This window comes from Lathyrus oleraceus, chromosome 7 (assembly GCF_024323335.1).
Source record: "Lathyrus oleraceus cultivar Zhongwan6 chromosome 7, CAAS_Psat_ZW6_1.0, whole genome shotgun sequence".
Lineage (NCBI taxonomy): Eukaryota > Viridiplantae > Streptophyta > Magnoliopsida > Fabales > Fabaceae > Lathyrus > Lathyrus oleraceus.
In genome coordinates, this window is record NC_066585.1 from 469,202,882 (window position 1) to 469,218,316 (window position 15,435).

A 15,435-nucleotide genomic window follows, 5' to 3' on the forward strand; every position below is an offset into this window, starting at 1 on the left:
CTCCTTCTGACACCTGTATGCATGTATTTGCTGAACCACGTGTTTTTGACTCATGCGCATATGCGTCGTATTTGCTTGCCAAATTAGTTATTCAATTGTGCATTTTAAATGCTAAATTATGTGTTCAATGTTGATATCATATGTTGCAGTGCTAGTGCTAGACATTGTTTTGAAAGAATTGTTGTCCTAAAAGTGTCGTTAGGGGTATTAGTGCATGCATGATTTTCTATCCATCCAATTTTTGCTCAATCTTTCCATTTTTTTAGTATTAAAATATATTATGATATTCTCAGTCAAATATCTAAATATTAAGTAGATTCATATGACACTCTCACTCATCAGCAAAACACAAAATTCAGCCGGAACAATGCAAGAGTGTGCTCTGAGTTTTCACGAATCAATGATCCAAAAAGAAACCCTAAAGTTCACCAAAACGAAAAACGCAATAGAAAAGCAAAAAAAAAAAACTTTTCAAAGTTCGAGTTGCAGAAATCGCCGATGATATCAGAGTATTGTTCTCTGCGTATCATCATGTTTAACTCTGTCCGCGATTTTGGAACTGTGTTTTCTCCGGTTTCAACGAGCTTGAAAAAACCGGTTTCACAAAAAAAATCCAGATTCACGGTAACCAATTTGGATAAACTCAAAAACCAAACCATGTTTTGGATTTTACTTGGATCCGTGAATATCCAAACCCTATTTTGAAGTCACGTGAATCATTCCCATTTCCCACCATATTTTCGTTTTCTTGTTCACAAAGAATCATTCTTCACATAACCATGTTTGTTTCCAAACTTTCTCACCCGTGCTATCTTTTTGTCAAAAGTTCATCCGTGAGTCATTGTCCAATCCATTTTTGTTTTCTACTGCCTATATATTCTCCGTCACATGTTAGCCACTCTAAACCCAATGCTGAAAAGTTTAGTTCATTTTGGTTTTTTCTTTATTTCTTAGCTTCTGATTTGGTTCAATTCAGTTGTAAATTTCTGGGCTGCTTTTCAGTTCCATTCATTTTACCTCTACTTTGGTTGGTTCTCTGGTGAGTAATGTATTATTTAACTTTTGAATTTTAAGTCATTTTTAATTTTTGGTTTTAGCTCTGCAGTATTGTTTAGTTGTTTGAACTTGAGATTTTCAGTTTAATGTCAGTCAATTTTTTAATATCTGTTTATGTAGGTTTTATTTGTGTGTAACATGTTTTATTCTATGTATAATTATTTGTTTTAACTGTTTTGCGGCCTCCGCTACTTGCCTGATTCTCATATCGGTTTTTTGGTGATCTGCTATTAACAACACTGGTTTCGGTCTGTACAAGTGTTGTAATAGTAATTGCAGCCGCCATAATGTGAATTTTATAATAAAAACCATGAATAACGACATCGGTATCGGCACCTTCAATACCGTTTTGACCCGTTTTGACGTGACCGTTTTCACGGCAACAGACCTTTTTTTAAAACTTTGTGTAGAATTGATTTTGAAATGTTTGGTTGCTCTCGGGTAGAATTGATTATGCTTTCTATAATTGATTTTACTTGAAGCTAGGATTGGTAGCTTTTGAGACTAAACATGATTTTTACACTGAAATTAACTGTTCAACTCATTTTTGTAGAAATTTATCCAAACATAAATCACTTTGTTTTCAACTCGCTTTTAGTCCGAATCAATTCACTCAAAATCAATTTTTTCCACCGGAGAACCGAACTCACACGCTAAGTCAATCAAAATAGGCACAAAAGGTTCTTTCTTTTAATTTGTTTTTGTTTTTACTTTGAAAATTTTAGAAACATGGAGGCTCTTGTATATGTTTGTGTGGCCTTCATGCTGTGTGGTTGTGCTGCTGGAAGAGAATGCACAAACAGTCCTACTCAGTCACATACATTGCAATATGAATTAGGGACATCAAAGAATGAGACATGGAAGAAAGAAGTGATGTCTCACTATCATGTAACACCAACCGATGATTCAGCTTGGGCAGATTTGCTACCGAGGAAGTTGTTAACAGAAGAGCACCAGCGTGATTGGACTGTTATGTATCGGAAAGTTAAGAATTTGGGTGTGTTTAAGCCACCTGTTGGATTTCTCAAAGAAGTTCCTCTTGAGGATGTGAGGTTACTGGATGGTTCTGTTCATGCTGATGCACAGCAGACTAATTTGGAGTATCTGTTGATGTTGGATGTTGATAGTTTGATTTGGAACTTCAGGAAGACGGCTGGATTACCAACTCCGGGTACACCTTATGGTGGATGGGAAGCTCCTGGTTTGGAACTCAGAGGACATTTTGTTGGTAACATATTCTTTATTCATCGCCATCTTTATGTTCTTTATTTGTGTTTGTATCATGGTCTTTGGCAATTGTCCTGTTCTGTTCAGTTCTCTCACAAGAACTCTACTCCTGGTCCTGGCTGCAATTTCAGCTTCTGCATTTCACTTTTGAAGGTTAGTTTATGATTGCTTGTTTTGTACCATGTGAAGGGCATTACTTGAGTGCATCAGCTCTAATGTGGGCCAGCACAAAGAATGATAGTCTGAAGGAGAAAATGTCAGCTCTTGTTACTGGTCTATCCGCTTGTCAGGAAAAAATTGGAACAGGATATTTATCTGCATTTCCAGCCGAGTTTTTTGATCGATTTGAAGCTAATCAACCTGTTTGGGCTCCCTATTACACCATTCACAAGGTATAAGCAAAACTAGATTTTGACTTACGAAAGTGCTTTTGGCCTTAACATTGTGTGATCTCAATTACTCAACTTTGACAGATCTTGGCTGGCTTGTTGGATCAACATACACTAGCTGGAAATCCTCAAGCTCTAAAAATGTTGACATGGATGGTCGATTACTTTTACAACCGAGTGATGAATGTAATAACAAAGTACACTGTACATAGACACTATGATTCCTTGAATGAGGAAACTGGAGGAATGAATGATGTCCTTTACAAATTATATAGCTTAACGGTAGGTTAACTAGTTCGTGTAGTATCTTTAACTCTCTTGTTTCACGTGTTTTTTTAACGTTCTTCACTTGTTGACTATGTAACTAGGTAGAATTTAACAGATATGGATTATATTCCATAGTTGATGGAGTTTTTAATGATTATAGCACATGGTGCCCGGTTATTCTGAATTAAATCTTTCATGTTATACAAATATGCAGGGGGATTCAAAGCATCTATTGTTGGCTCACCTTTTCGACAAACCATGCTTTTTAGGTCTGCTTTCAGTAGAGGTAACTCATCAATATTTGTTATGACATAATTTTGGCTTATATAGTTTTGGCTGTAAATTTCAAGAGGTTGCAGCTGTTCTTCAGATTAATTTTAAGAGAGCACTTATGTTATAACTAATGTTAGCTTTCAGATGAGTAACACGTAAAGTGCATAACATACGATATATACCAGAAAGTTTATGTGTGAAATTTAAATATAGCTTTATTTTTTTTTTTAAATTTTTTGTCAAGATTATAGCTTTATTTTTTAACTTCAACTTTTGTGACAAACAGATCGATCATTTAAAGAGGAAAATTCAGATGTATCCACCTTTTGTATATAAAATAAGTCTCCTCTACTTGAATGTTATTTATAATATTGTTGAGCTCATCTCCAAATAAAACAAATTAAAATTTGGATGTTGAACTCGGGTATTTGTATTCTAGTTTAGAAATTGTATTTAAAATTTTATGAATGGTCCCAAAAACTAATTTTGAAATTCTCTTTTTTCTTGTAGGCAAATGACATAGCTGATTTTCATGCTAATACACATATCCCAATTGTTGTTGGAGCTCAAATGCGGTATGAAGTCACAGGAGATCCACTTTATAAGGTGAGTTCCTTATGCACATTGTAGATTACTGATTTAATTTTCACAAAGTTTTCAGAAAATTATGTTTATTTTCTATTTATTGGTGTAATATAATTTATTAATTTTTCCAATTTTAAATGTTTTGGAGGTATAACTTGAGGATAGTAATCATTCAACACCCTTATATATATATATATAATATATATATATATATATATATATATATATATATATATATATATATATATGCCTTTCAATTTTCTAAGAGTAGTTCTTGTGTTTTGGTGTGTTAGAATATTGGGACATTCTTTATGAGCATTGTAAACTCTTCACACAGCTATGCAACGGGAGGGACATCAGTCGGGGAGTTCTGGTACTAAGATGTCATCCTTTTAAGTTTCAGTTTTTTTCATATGCAATTATCCATGGAGTTTGATTTCTTAAAGAAAATCAAGCAGAAAGTTTCTGTTTATTTTTACATGATAACCAGAATTTGTGCAGGAAAAATCCAATGAGAATGGCAGACACCATGTCAACAGAGAATGAAGAATCATGCACAACTTATAATTTGTTGAAGGTACAACCAAATGAACCAATGCTTCATGATTCTATTAAACTGTCGAAGAGGGAAGATTTATTATCTCATTGTAACTCATTGGTATTATACTTATGAATTATACTCGAATGTGTGATGGTTTTTTTTAAATAATCATCTTTTTTAAAAAAATTTTAAAAATAACCATAATTTTAAAAAAATTATAAAAATGGGCACTTTTTTTGCCCTAAAGACACATGGGCGCCATCTAGGATGGCGCCTACCCTTTAGTTGGAGGGCAAGTCGCCACTAGGAGTGGCGCCTACTCCTAATTTAAATTTTTTTTTTTTGCTTTTTTTAAATTTTTTTTTTAATATATTCTTAATTTTTTTAAATTTTTTTAAAATTTATTAATTTATATTTATTATAAATTATATTAATTTATATTAATACACATATATAAATAATATTATTTACAAGATATATATATATATATATATATATATATATATATATATTTATATGTATATAAATTAATATATTTTAATAATTTATAAATAATATTATTTAGTTATAAATTTGTAAAATATACAAGATATATATATATATATATATATATATATATATATATATATATATATATATATATATTGATTTATATATATTAATTTATATTAATAAACACAATATATCTATATTAAAATAATACACAAGATAAATATTATAAAGTTTAATTAAAATGTATTATTAATTTGGGATTTTTTACATATTATGCGGTCCCCGGTACGATCCGCACGGGGAGGCCTAACTACTCGTCTAGACGGCTCACGTGGTGGTGGTGCTTCCCTATTCCCACCCCTAGTCCTAACGCGTCCTCTTGCCCTTTGCCGTTGTGGTTGGGTCGAAGTCCCTTCAATGCTGTAGGAAAGGCGGGTGCCCTCTGCGCCCTCAAAGCTTTGTCTTGGTGGGACAAACTGACTCCTGTTGGGTGCGCCCTCGAAATGTGGCCTTTGGTAGTTGAGGGTTGAATCGAGTTGGCTAAAGAACAATGTCTGTTGTGGTGTGTAGTAGTCTTGTTGGTAATCCTCTTGTATACCTGTGTCGGGGCTAAGTGGAGGACTGGAAGAGCCCGGGACATCGTCGTGATAGAAGTGTTGGGATTGGTGTTGGTGGGGGGATTGAGTTTGTGGTAAGTGTTGGGACTGTTGATGGTGGTGGGAATGTTGAGGTTGGTGTTGGTAATCTTCATGATATTGGGGTTGAGTTTGTGGTATGTAGTGTTGATTTGGTTGGGGGGTGGACATGTGTTGTGGTGGTTGTTGTTGGTAATACGGTGGTGGTGGTTGTTGTTGGGAATACGGTGGTGGTCGTTGTTGTTGGAAATATGGCTTTTGCATTCGGGGATCGTCCAAATAGAACGGGTCAGACACAATCATTTCTGGATTTGTATTTGCTCTATACCAATCCACATATTCCCTTGTCGGCTTCATTTCGTTGGGCGCCACCGGAAATTGTAGAACATAGTGGGCACGCTCTTTCCACATTTTACGGAACTCCTTTGCAAATGCCTTCCAATTTTGAACATACCACTGGTGGCTGACTTTTTTAAGATGCCAAGGTTCCAAAGACATTGGGGGGTCTGGGATTTCTTGATGCATTCCGAATTGCAGTTTGACACGGTCACTTTGGTGCATCTCCACAGTGGTGAACCACATGATAGCCGTTTTTGGTGTTCAAACAGCTGCATCTTCGGGGTTGGGTTGATGTTCCAATCCCAAATATGGTCTCCAAATAAACTGCAAAGAAAAAAATAAATATGTTATTCATTGAGAATGCTTGATATTAATAAATTAGTTAGAAGATGAATGATTTAGTGGTAATACATCTTGTGCTTGGAGACGATCCAAGAGTTGACGATAAAATATTATTTTATTTTTCGGGGTAAGACTGTAATCTAGTCCAGTTGCAATGAACCTAAACAAAAAAAGATAAATAATATTATTTACAAATATTTATAGAATAAATATACAAAATGAAATAACATCATAAATTTACCTAGTTGCGTAGGGGAAGGAGTAGACGTTAGGATTTTCGGGGGATAGCCTTGGCAATCTCCACCACCCCATGTTTGGAGCAAAAAAGTACATCCAGAAAATGTACAGTGGTCATTTTGTGCATTTTTACACAAAGAGCTATATAGGAAAGCCAATACAGCAGAACCCCAACTATACGTGCTTATTCTATCTATGTCCTCGAGCAAACTCAAGTACATAAAGTTTATGCTATTTCCCGTGCCTTCGGGAAATAGCAAGTTCCCAAATAATAACATAATGTAAAACCTTGTTTTTATTATTTTTTCTTGTTCGAACAAATCCTCAGTCAAAATTATAACGTCGTGGTAGAATTGGAGGCTCGATAGTTTAATACCCTGGCCCCTTGCTTTCGCAGATCCCTCACCCTCGACTAGATCTACGCCCAACATTTGAACACATAGTTCGTTGGACTGTTGAACATTTCTAGTCACAAGCTAACCATCTATTCGAAGACCCAAAAGCATGTACACGTCCTCTAGTGTGACGGTACATTCACCAGTTGGTAGGTGAAAAGTGTGTGTCTCTGGTCTCCAACGTTCACACAAAACAAGAATAAATTTCACATCAATTGTGGCATTTACCACATGCATAACATGACCGAACCCCGCATGCTCTATGTAAGGTACGCACCATGGGTCTGGATAAGCCATAGGGTGTGAACGTTACGAAATTTCTTGGGATTCTTTAAAAACAAACAATATAAACAATCATTAGATTGGAGTTTTAAAAAATAAATTATAAACATACGAAAGAGACAATGTTCAAGAAAAACTTACGAATGAGGCAATGTTCGTCCCATTGCCTCTTTCGTAAGTTTTTCTTGAACATTGCCTCTTTCGTATGTTTATAATTTATTTTTTAAAACTTCAATCTAATGATTGTTTATATTGTTTGTTTTTAAAGGATCCCAAGAAATTTCGTCAACGTTCACACCCTATGGCTTATCCAGACCCATGGTGCGTATCTTACATAGAGCGTGCGGGGTTCGGTCATGTTATGCATGTGGTAAATGCCACAATTGATGTGAAATTTATTCTTGTTTTGTGTGAACGTTGGAGACCAGAGACACACACTTTTCACCTACCAACTGGTGAATGTACCGTCACACTAGAGGACGTGTACATGCTTTTGGGTCTTCGAATAGATGGTTAGCTTGTGACTAGAAATGTTCAACAGCCCAACGAACTATGTGTTCAAATGTTGGGCGTAGATCTAGTCGAGGGTGAGGGATCTGCGAAAGCAAGGGGCCAGGGTATTAAACTATCGAGCCTCCAATTCTACCACGACGTTATAATTTTGACTGAGGATTTGTCCGAATAATAAAAACAAGGTTTTACATTATGTTATAATTTGGGAACTTGCTATTTCCCGAAGGCACGGGAAATAGCATAAACTTTATGTACTTGAGTTTGCTCGAGGACATAGATAGAATAAGCACGTATAGTTGGGGTTCTGCTGTATTGACTTTCCTATATAGCTCTTTGTGTAAAAATGCATAAAATGACCACCGTACATTTTCTGGATGTGCTTTTTTGCTCCAAACATGGGGTGGTGGAGATTGCCGAGGCTAGCCCCCGAAAATCCTAACGTCTACTCCTTCCCCTACGCAACTAGGTAAATTTATGATGTTATTTCATTTTGTATATTTATTCTATAAATATTTGTAAATAATATTATTTATCTTTTTTTGTTTAGGTTCATTGCAACTGGACTAGATTACAGTCTTACCCCGAAAAATAAAATAATATTTTATCGTCAACTCTTGGATCGTCTCCGAGCACAAGATGTATTACCACTAAATCATTCATCTTCTAACTAATTTATTAATATCAAGCATTCTCAATGAATAACATATTTATTTTTTTCTTTGCAGTTTATTTGGAGACCATATTTGGGATTGGAACATCAACCCAGCTCCGAAGATGCAACTGTTTGGACAGCAAAAACGGCTATCATGCGGTTCACCACTGTGGAGATGCACCAAAGTGACCGTGTCAAACTGCAATTCGGAATGCATCAAGAAATCTCAGGCCCCCCAATGTCTTTGGAACCTTGGCATCTTAAAAAAGTCAGCCACCAGTGGTATGTCCAAAATTGGGAGACATTTGCAAAGGAGTTCCGTAAAATATGGAAAGAGCGTGCCCACTATGTTCTACAATTTCCGGTGGCGCCCAACGAAATGAAGCCGACAAGGGAATATGTGGATTGGTATAGAGCAAATACAAATCCAGAAATGATTGTGTCTGACCCGTTCTATTCGGACGATCCCCGAATACAACCACCACAATATTCCCAACAACAACAACCACCACAATATTACCAACAACAACCACCACCACCGTATTACCAACAACAACCACCACAACCGTATTACCAACAACAACCACCACAACACATGTCCACCCCCCAACCAAATCAACACTACATACCACAAACTCAACCCCAATATCATGAAGATTACCAACACCAACCTCAACAGTCCCAACACCTACCACAAACTCAATCCCCCACCAAAACCAATCCCAACACTTCCATCACGACGATGTCTCGGGCTCTTACAGTCCTCCACTTAGCTCCGACACAGGTATACAAGAGGATTACCAAAAAGACTACTACACACCACAACAGACATTGTTCTTTAGCCAACCCGATTCAACCCTCAACTACCAAAGGCCACATTTCGAGGGCGCACCCAACAAGTGTCAGTTTGTACTACCGTCCCACCGAGACAAAGCTTTGAGGCGCAGAGGGCACCCGCCTTTCCTACAACATTGAAGGGCCTTCGACCTAACCACAACGGCAAAGGGCAAGGGGACGCGTTAGGACTAGGGGTGGGAATAGGGAAGCACCACCACCACGTGAGCCGTCTAGACGAGTAGTTAGACCTCCCTCGTGCGGATCGTACCAGGGACCGCATAATATGTAAAAAATCCCAAATTAATAATGCATTTTAATTAAACTTTATAATATTTGTCTTGTGTATTATTTTAATATAAATATATTATATTTATTAATATATATTTATATATATATCTTATGTATTTTACAAATATATACATAATATTATTTATTTACATGTATATAAATTAATATATTTTAATAATTTATAAATAATATTATTTAGTTATAAATTAAATTAATATATATAAATTAATATATATATATATATATTATAAATAATATTATTTATATATATATGTATTAATATAAATTAATATAATTTATAAAAAATATAAATTAATAAATTTAAAAAAAGTTAAAAAAGATTTAAATTTTTTTTAAAAATAATTAAAAATATATTAAAATTTTTTTAAAAAAAAAATACAAAAAAAAAATTAAAATTAAGAGTAGGCGCTACTCCCAATGGCGACTTGCCCTCCAACTAAAGGGTAGGCGCTATCTAGGGTGGCGTCCATGTGTCTTTAGAGCAAAAAAGTGCCCATTTTTATAATTTTTTTTTTAAATTATGGTTATTTTTGAAATTTAAAAAAAAAGATGATTATTTAAAAAAAACCATCCGAATGTGTTCCTAGGCAGTGTTACATACAAGATATTCGGGAATGTCCATAGTTTATTTCTGTCAAAGTATTCATGTTACCGAATATTGATTTCAGGTTTCACGCCACCTGTTCAGATGGACCAAAGAAGTCTCTTATGCAGATTATTATGAGCGCGCCTTAACAAACGGTGTACTCGGTGTTCAAAGAGGAACAGATCCTGGCGTGATGATTTATATGCTTCCTCTAGCAAATGGGGTTTCCAAAGCTAAAACTTTTCATGGTTGGGGAACACCATTTAATTCATTCTGGTGCTGCTACGGAACAGGTGGGTAACTGCATAGTCCTTTTAAGATTTTGTATACTTATTAAAAAAATCACCTTGGGTACTAATTTTCTTCATCAAACGAGCTTCATTGACTAAAATACTATTACTGTTAAAGTAGTTAGTTGAATGGTTAAGTGGTTTGAGATGCAATAAAGAAGATTATTTATTTCTAGAAATAGGTACTAAACATTTGTTGGTTTTCTAAAATGACAAATAATATTAAAAACAAACAAATATTGAAACATGAAACTTGCTCTGAGGTGGAGAGAGTAATATTCTTTGCAAACTCCTCTATTCTCTTACTAGTGTGCTAGTCTCAATTTATTTTTCCTTTGTCATTAGGAATTGAATCATTCTCAAAGCTTGGAGATTCTATTTATTTTGAAGAGGAAGTGAATAATCCTAGTCTATACATCATTCAGTACATATCAAGTTCATTTAATTGGAAATCTGGGAACGTTTTGCTCACTCAGAGAGTTGTTCCAGCTGCTTCATCGGACCCTTACCTACGAGTTACATTTACATTCTCCCCTAACGAGGTACCTATTACATTGTCTTATTGCTTCTCATTTAGCCACATATCTTCTGATAATAGGTATTGGACTTTTGAGGTTATAAATTTATAATGCCAATTTTATAGCCATATATAAGAAACCAACACTACATGTAGTATAAGATCCTCCATATTTTCCGTCTACAACGTATCATTTCAAAACTTGATATCTGCAGAAAAATGGGGTTTCATCAACATTGAACTTTCGTCTACCATCTTGGACTCACACCGATGGTACCAAGGCGATATTGAATACTGAAACTTTATCTCTGCCAGCTCCAGGTCTGAATCTCTACTTCCCTTATCTCACGGTGATAGATGCTAGAATGTGTAATCACCAAAAAATAAAAACGACAAAATAAAACAAGCCCTTATGCCATTCATATTTAAGACAAGACACACACACTAGTAAACTATACATATTTATGTATTTTCCTATAGCAGGAAAAATTAACATTTGAAGCAAGAAAGTAATATTTTACTGTCTTAACCTTTAGGGAATTTTTTGTCAATCACAAGGCAGTGGGGTACCAGTGACAAGCTGACCCTTCAATTGCCTCTTATCCTCAAAACAGAAGCCATAAAAGGTAGCTTTACAAGAGTCTATGAATGAAATGTACAAATATTTCATGAAAGAATGTGTTTACTGATATTGTGTTTTCAAATTAAATTCAGATGACAGACCTGAATTTGCATCTCTTCAAGCAATTCTTTATGGACCATATCTTCTCGCCGGTCATACCTCCAGAAATTGGGACATTAAAGCTGGTGCTAACACATCTGTTGCAGATTGGATTACTCCAATTCCTTCCAGTTACAATAATCAACTAGTTTCTTTGTCACAAGACTTTGAAAACTCAACTTTTGTTATAACAAACAGAAACCAATCACTCTCAATGCAAAACTTGCCTGCAGCTGGAACCGAGTTCGCTCTTTATGCTACCTTTAGACTTATCCAAAAAGACGCTACTAGTAAATCAGTGATTCTAGAACCAATTGATCTACCTGGAATGACCGTAAGTCACCAAGGACCAGACCAACCTCTTATCATTGTAGATTCCTCCCACGACGGGCCTTCTTCGAATTTTCTAGTCGTACCAGGATTGGACAGACGAAATCAGACCGTATCTTTAGAATCAGAAAGCAATAAAGATTGTTACGTGCATAGTGATATGAGCCATGGTTCAGGACTTAAGCTCAAGTGCAAGTCTGATTCTGAAGCTAGTTTTAACCAAGCAACAAGTTTTGTTTTTGGGAAAGGACTAAAGCAATACCATCCTGTTAGCTTTGTAGCTAAAGGTGCATACCGGGATTTTCTTTTAGAGCCATTATTCAACTTCAGGGATGAGCATTATACAGTTTATTTCAACATTCAAGGTTAGGCAAGTTTACCATAGAAATGTTCAAATAATGAAAATTTAGTTGTAGAAAGATTAGCGGATGGATTTCTTGTGCTTGGTGTTCTAAATGCACGAAATGGATTGATTTTTTCTACTGATTTATCAGTGGAATGTAAATGGATTAATGAATTGTTTTAATAATCTATTATAATTTATATAAAAATTTATGCAATCCTTTTATTTGCCATTATATACTGTAAATATCAAATGTTTATTTTAAACTAAGTTCAAAAATCATACTTTAGTATACATGCTAGTAATCTTGCGTTTTGTTATGTATATATTGCATGTTTGAAACTTTAAAGAGACAAGTAAATTACAAAGACTATACTTGCGTTAGTTAATTAACTAGTAATAATAATAATAATATATTTTTTTTATATTTGGGTTTATCCATCCCAACCCAAACCTATTTATTCATGTTTGTGTATGCGACTGAGTGCATGGTTGAAGTGGCTTGCCGTCCATTGTGTCGGAACGATTCCGGCTGAAGATGGCTTAAGGAAGAAGCAACCAGAATCCTTCCATAGAGGTGGTTGTGACTAAAGTCGACGTGGCCAATGTAAGTGGCTAACACCATTGACTTAGGAATCAAACCGTTCAAATTGTTATGCGACAAATCAATGTTTATGAAATATGAGATTTCACTAAACACATCTGGTATAGGTCCTGTCAAAGAATTTCTACTTAAATCCAAATGGCTCATTCTAGAAGCCAACAAAGTCCTCGGAATCCTCCCGGTCAAGTTGTTATACTTCAGGTTCAGCGAGTCCAGAACCGACATTTGTCCTAATGAATACGGAATTGGACCGGATAACTGGTTCAATGACAGGTCTAAGTCTGCTAGCCCGTAAATATTTGAAAAAGACCGTGGAATTCGACCCTTTATTCTATTGTGACTTAGTAACGCCCGGTTCAACTTTTTGAGCCGGCCGATGTTCCCGGGAATGGGGCCTTCTATGGCATTGTTGCGAAGATCGAGTTGCATTAAGTTAAAGAGGTTTACAAGTGTATCAGGAATCCTTTTTGAGATATGATTGTCTGCGAGGTTGAGCATCATAAGCTGAGTAAGATGCCCTATATTATATGGAATCTTTCCGGAAATCATGTTTCCGGAGAAATCTATAATTTGGAGAAAATTTAGCGTTGTAATGCATTCAGGGATATTTCCCGAAATACCCTTCCAGTCGGAGATGGTAATGGCAGAGAGCTGTGCGAGGTTGCAAATTGATGGAGAGATGTGTCCAGTCATGTATCCACTTGTGGTTTTGATGTGTTTGTAGCGGCGATGGTTGTCTCCCACGGTGAGGCCGCGGAGTGTGATCTCTGCGACGCGACGTGTGGTCGGGTCGCAGCTGATGCCGTACCAATTGTAGCAACAGTTGGTACCTCTCCATGAATGGAAGATTCCAAAGGAAGGTTCATTGAGAGATGCTTTGAAGGACATGAGTGCTGCCCATTCAGAAGGAGGACATGATGAGACACTGAGAACTTGTAAGGCCACTAGTACTAATGACATTGCTAAAATATTTCTAGCACCACACATTTTTCTTTGGTTTATTAATTATTTGACTTGCTTGCATATGTATGTAGATTGGAGTGAGTAATTATGCAAGTGTTACTTAAGTGTTTATATAGAGGGATATCTATATGCTTGTGATATAAGGATTAATGTGAAGATTTTCTTAAAAGCTAGCAGTGCATGGTTCTGTTAACAAGAAAGGAATTTTGTAAATGGTGATATGATGAAAGTTCTCTACAACCCTTAGTAAAAGTGAGGAGCAAGGCAAGTAAAAAAAGTAAGTGTGATGCTTTTTACGCCAAAAAAGAGTGAGCATTGCTCTTTGAGGCTTTGTGTATAGTATCTGATTCAGAACTATTGTAGGAAATTAAAGCAGTTATTTTTATTTTCTTTAAAAGTGACAGTAGAACAACTTCTGGTTAATTATCACATCAGAGTTACAGTGGCAAAGCTCAAAGTTTATCGTGTAGATGCTTGCTTCTTTCTCACCTCGATCTGAAGAAGAAAACTAAACATTCTTCAATACTTCAACTCCATCCAGTAGTGTTAACTTTTGTATTTTAAACTTTGTTTTAATTTCATAAAATCGTTTCAATTATAGTGGATAGAGATGTAAGTGGATCAGAAAAAATCAATTAAATCGACAAATCAAACTAAATCAAACCGAAATAAAAGCGATTGTTTCTGGTTCGGTTCTAAAACAAAGTCAAACCAATAAAAATCGATTTAGTTTGGTTAAATTTTCGGTTTTAGTTTTTAGCAACCGCTAAATTGATGAACCAGACTAATGAATATAATCACACTCTAAATCTTTTATTCCACCTATTATTAAGTCCAATTTTTGTATCGATCTAACTATTCTCCATATTTATTTTCAGTTCCTCCCTTTCAGCAAAACATGCGTATAGAACCAAACTCCAAAATATAGAAAATAGAAATATAAGTCACAAAAACTTGCTTCACCTCCCACGACTGTTGTATTATTTTGAAAAGTAATAGCATAAAATACACTTAAAAATATGATAGTGGAGAATACATTGATAAAGAAAATGTTTGAAAAAAAATATTGTAAATTGATCAACCAAACCAAATCAATCCGACCCAAACCAGTTAGTTTGGTTTGGTTCCATTTTTGAAAAATGTTAAAAATCGAACCAAACCAAACCGATGGAGATACCCTCGGTTCAAACCATTTTTTGACCAAAAATTGACCTAAACCAAATCGATTACACCTCTAATAGTGGAGTAGGATGTTGCCAAATTGAATGTAGAGGAACAAAATGTTATTAGGCCGATGGTTGAGGAGAAAATGTTATGAAATATTATACTACCGAAAATAAATTCACTTCACTAAGTGATTTGTTGGTTTTGATTCGTTGTAAAACAGAGAATGAGAAAATGTGAAACGACCGAGTTGACCCTAACTACATAATCGATAAAATAAAATATACAACAAAATAAGTTAAGTCAACTTCATTCAATGATTCAATCAAGCATTCACCACCTTTCTTTGGACGTGTTGACTCCCTACATTCAGATACTCTAATTTCAGAGTTTTCCTTATAGCTAAGACATTAAGTAGAAATGTAACATGCATAAAGTAAAAAATATTGTAGGAATTGTTAATGGTGAAACACTTAGGTGAGGAAGGAATGCGAGTGTTTAGAGAAATGTGGAGAATGAAAAGTTAATTGTATTATTGTAATCTAA

General features: G+C 35.2%; 1 protein-coding gene and 1 pseudogene across 1 annotated transcript; one reads left to right on the forward strand and one right to left on the reverse strand.

The window, feature by feature from the left end:
* The first annotated feature begins 360 nt into the window (after positions 1 to 360).
* Positions 361 to 12,390, forward strand: LOC127108182 (uncharacterized). Its single transcript, XM_051045608.1, has 13 exons — positions 361 to 1,039; positions 1,782 to 2,284; positions 2,473 to 2,675; positions 2,757 to 2,954; positions 3,154 to 3,225; positions 3,723 to 3,818; positions 4,091 to 4,170; positions 4,299 to 4,374; positions 10,040 to 10,250; positions 10,593 to 10,789; positions 10,980 to 11,085; positions 11,301 to 11,390; positions 11,479 to 12,390. The coding sequence occupies exons 2-13, from the start codon at positions 1,786 to 1,788 to the stop codon at positions 12,183 to 12,185; spliced, it is 2,535 nt and encodes an 844-aa protein (XP_050901565.1). The 5' UTR covers positions 361 to 1,039; positions 1,782 to 1,785; the 3' UTR covers positions 12,186 to 12,390.
* A 125-nt stretch (positions 12,391 to 12,515) lies between these two features.
* Positions 12,516 to 13,830, reverse strand: LOC127108183 (DNA damage-repair/toleration protein DRT100-like; annotated as a pseudogene).
* Positions 13,831 to 15,435: the final 1,605 nt, after the last annotated feature.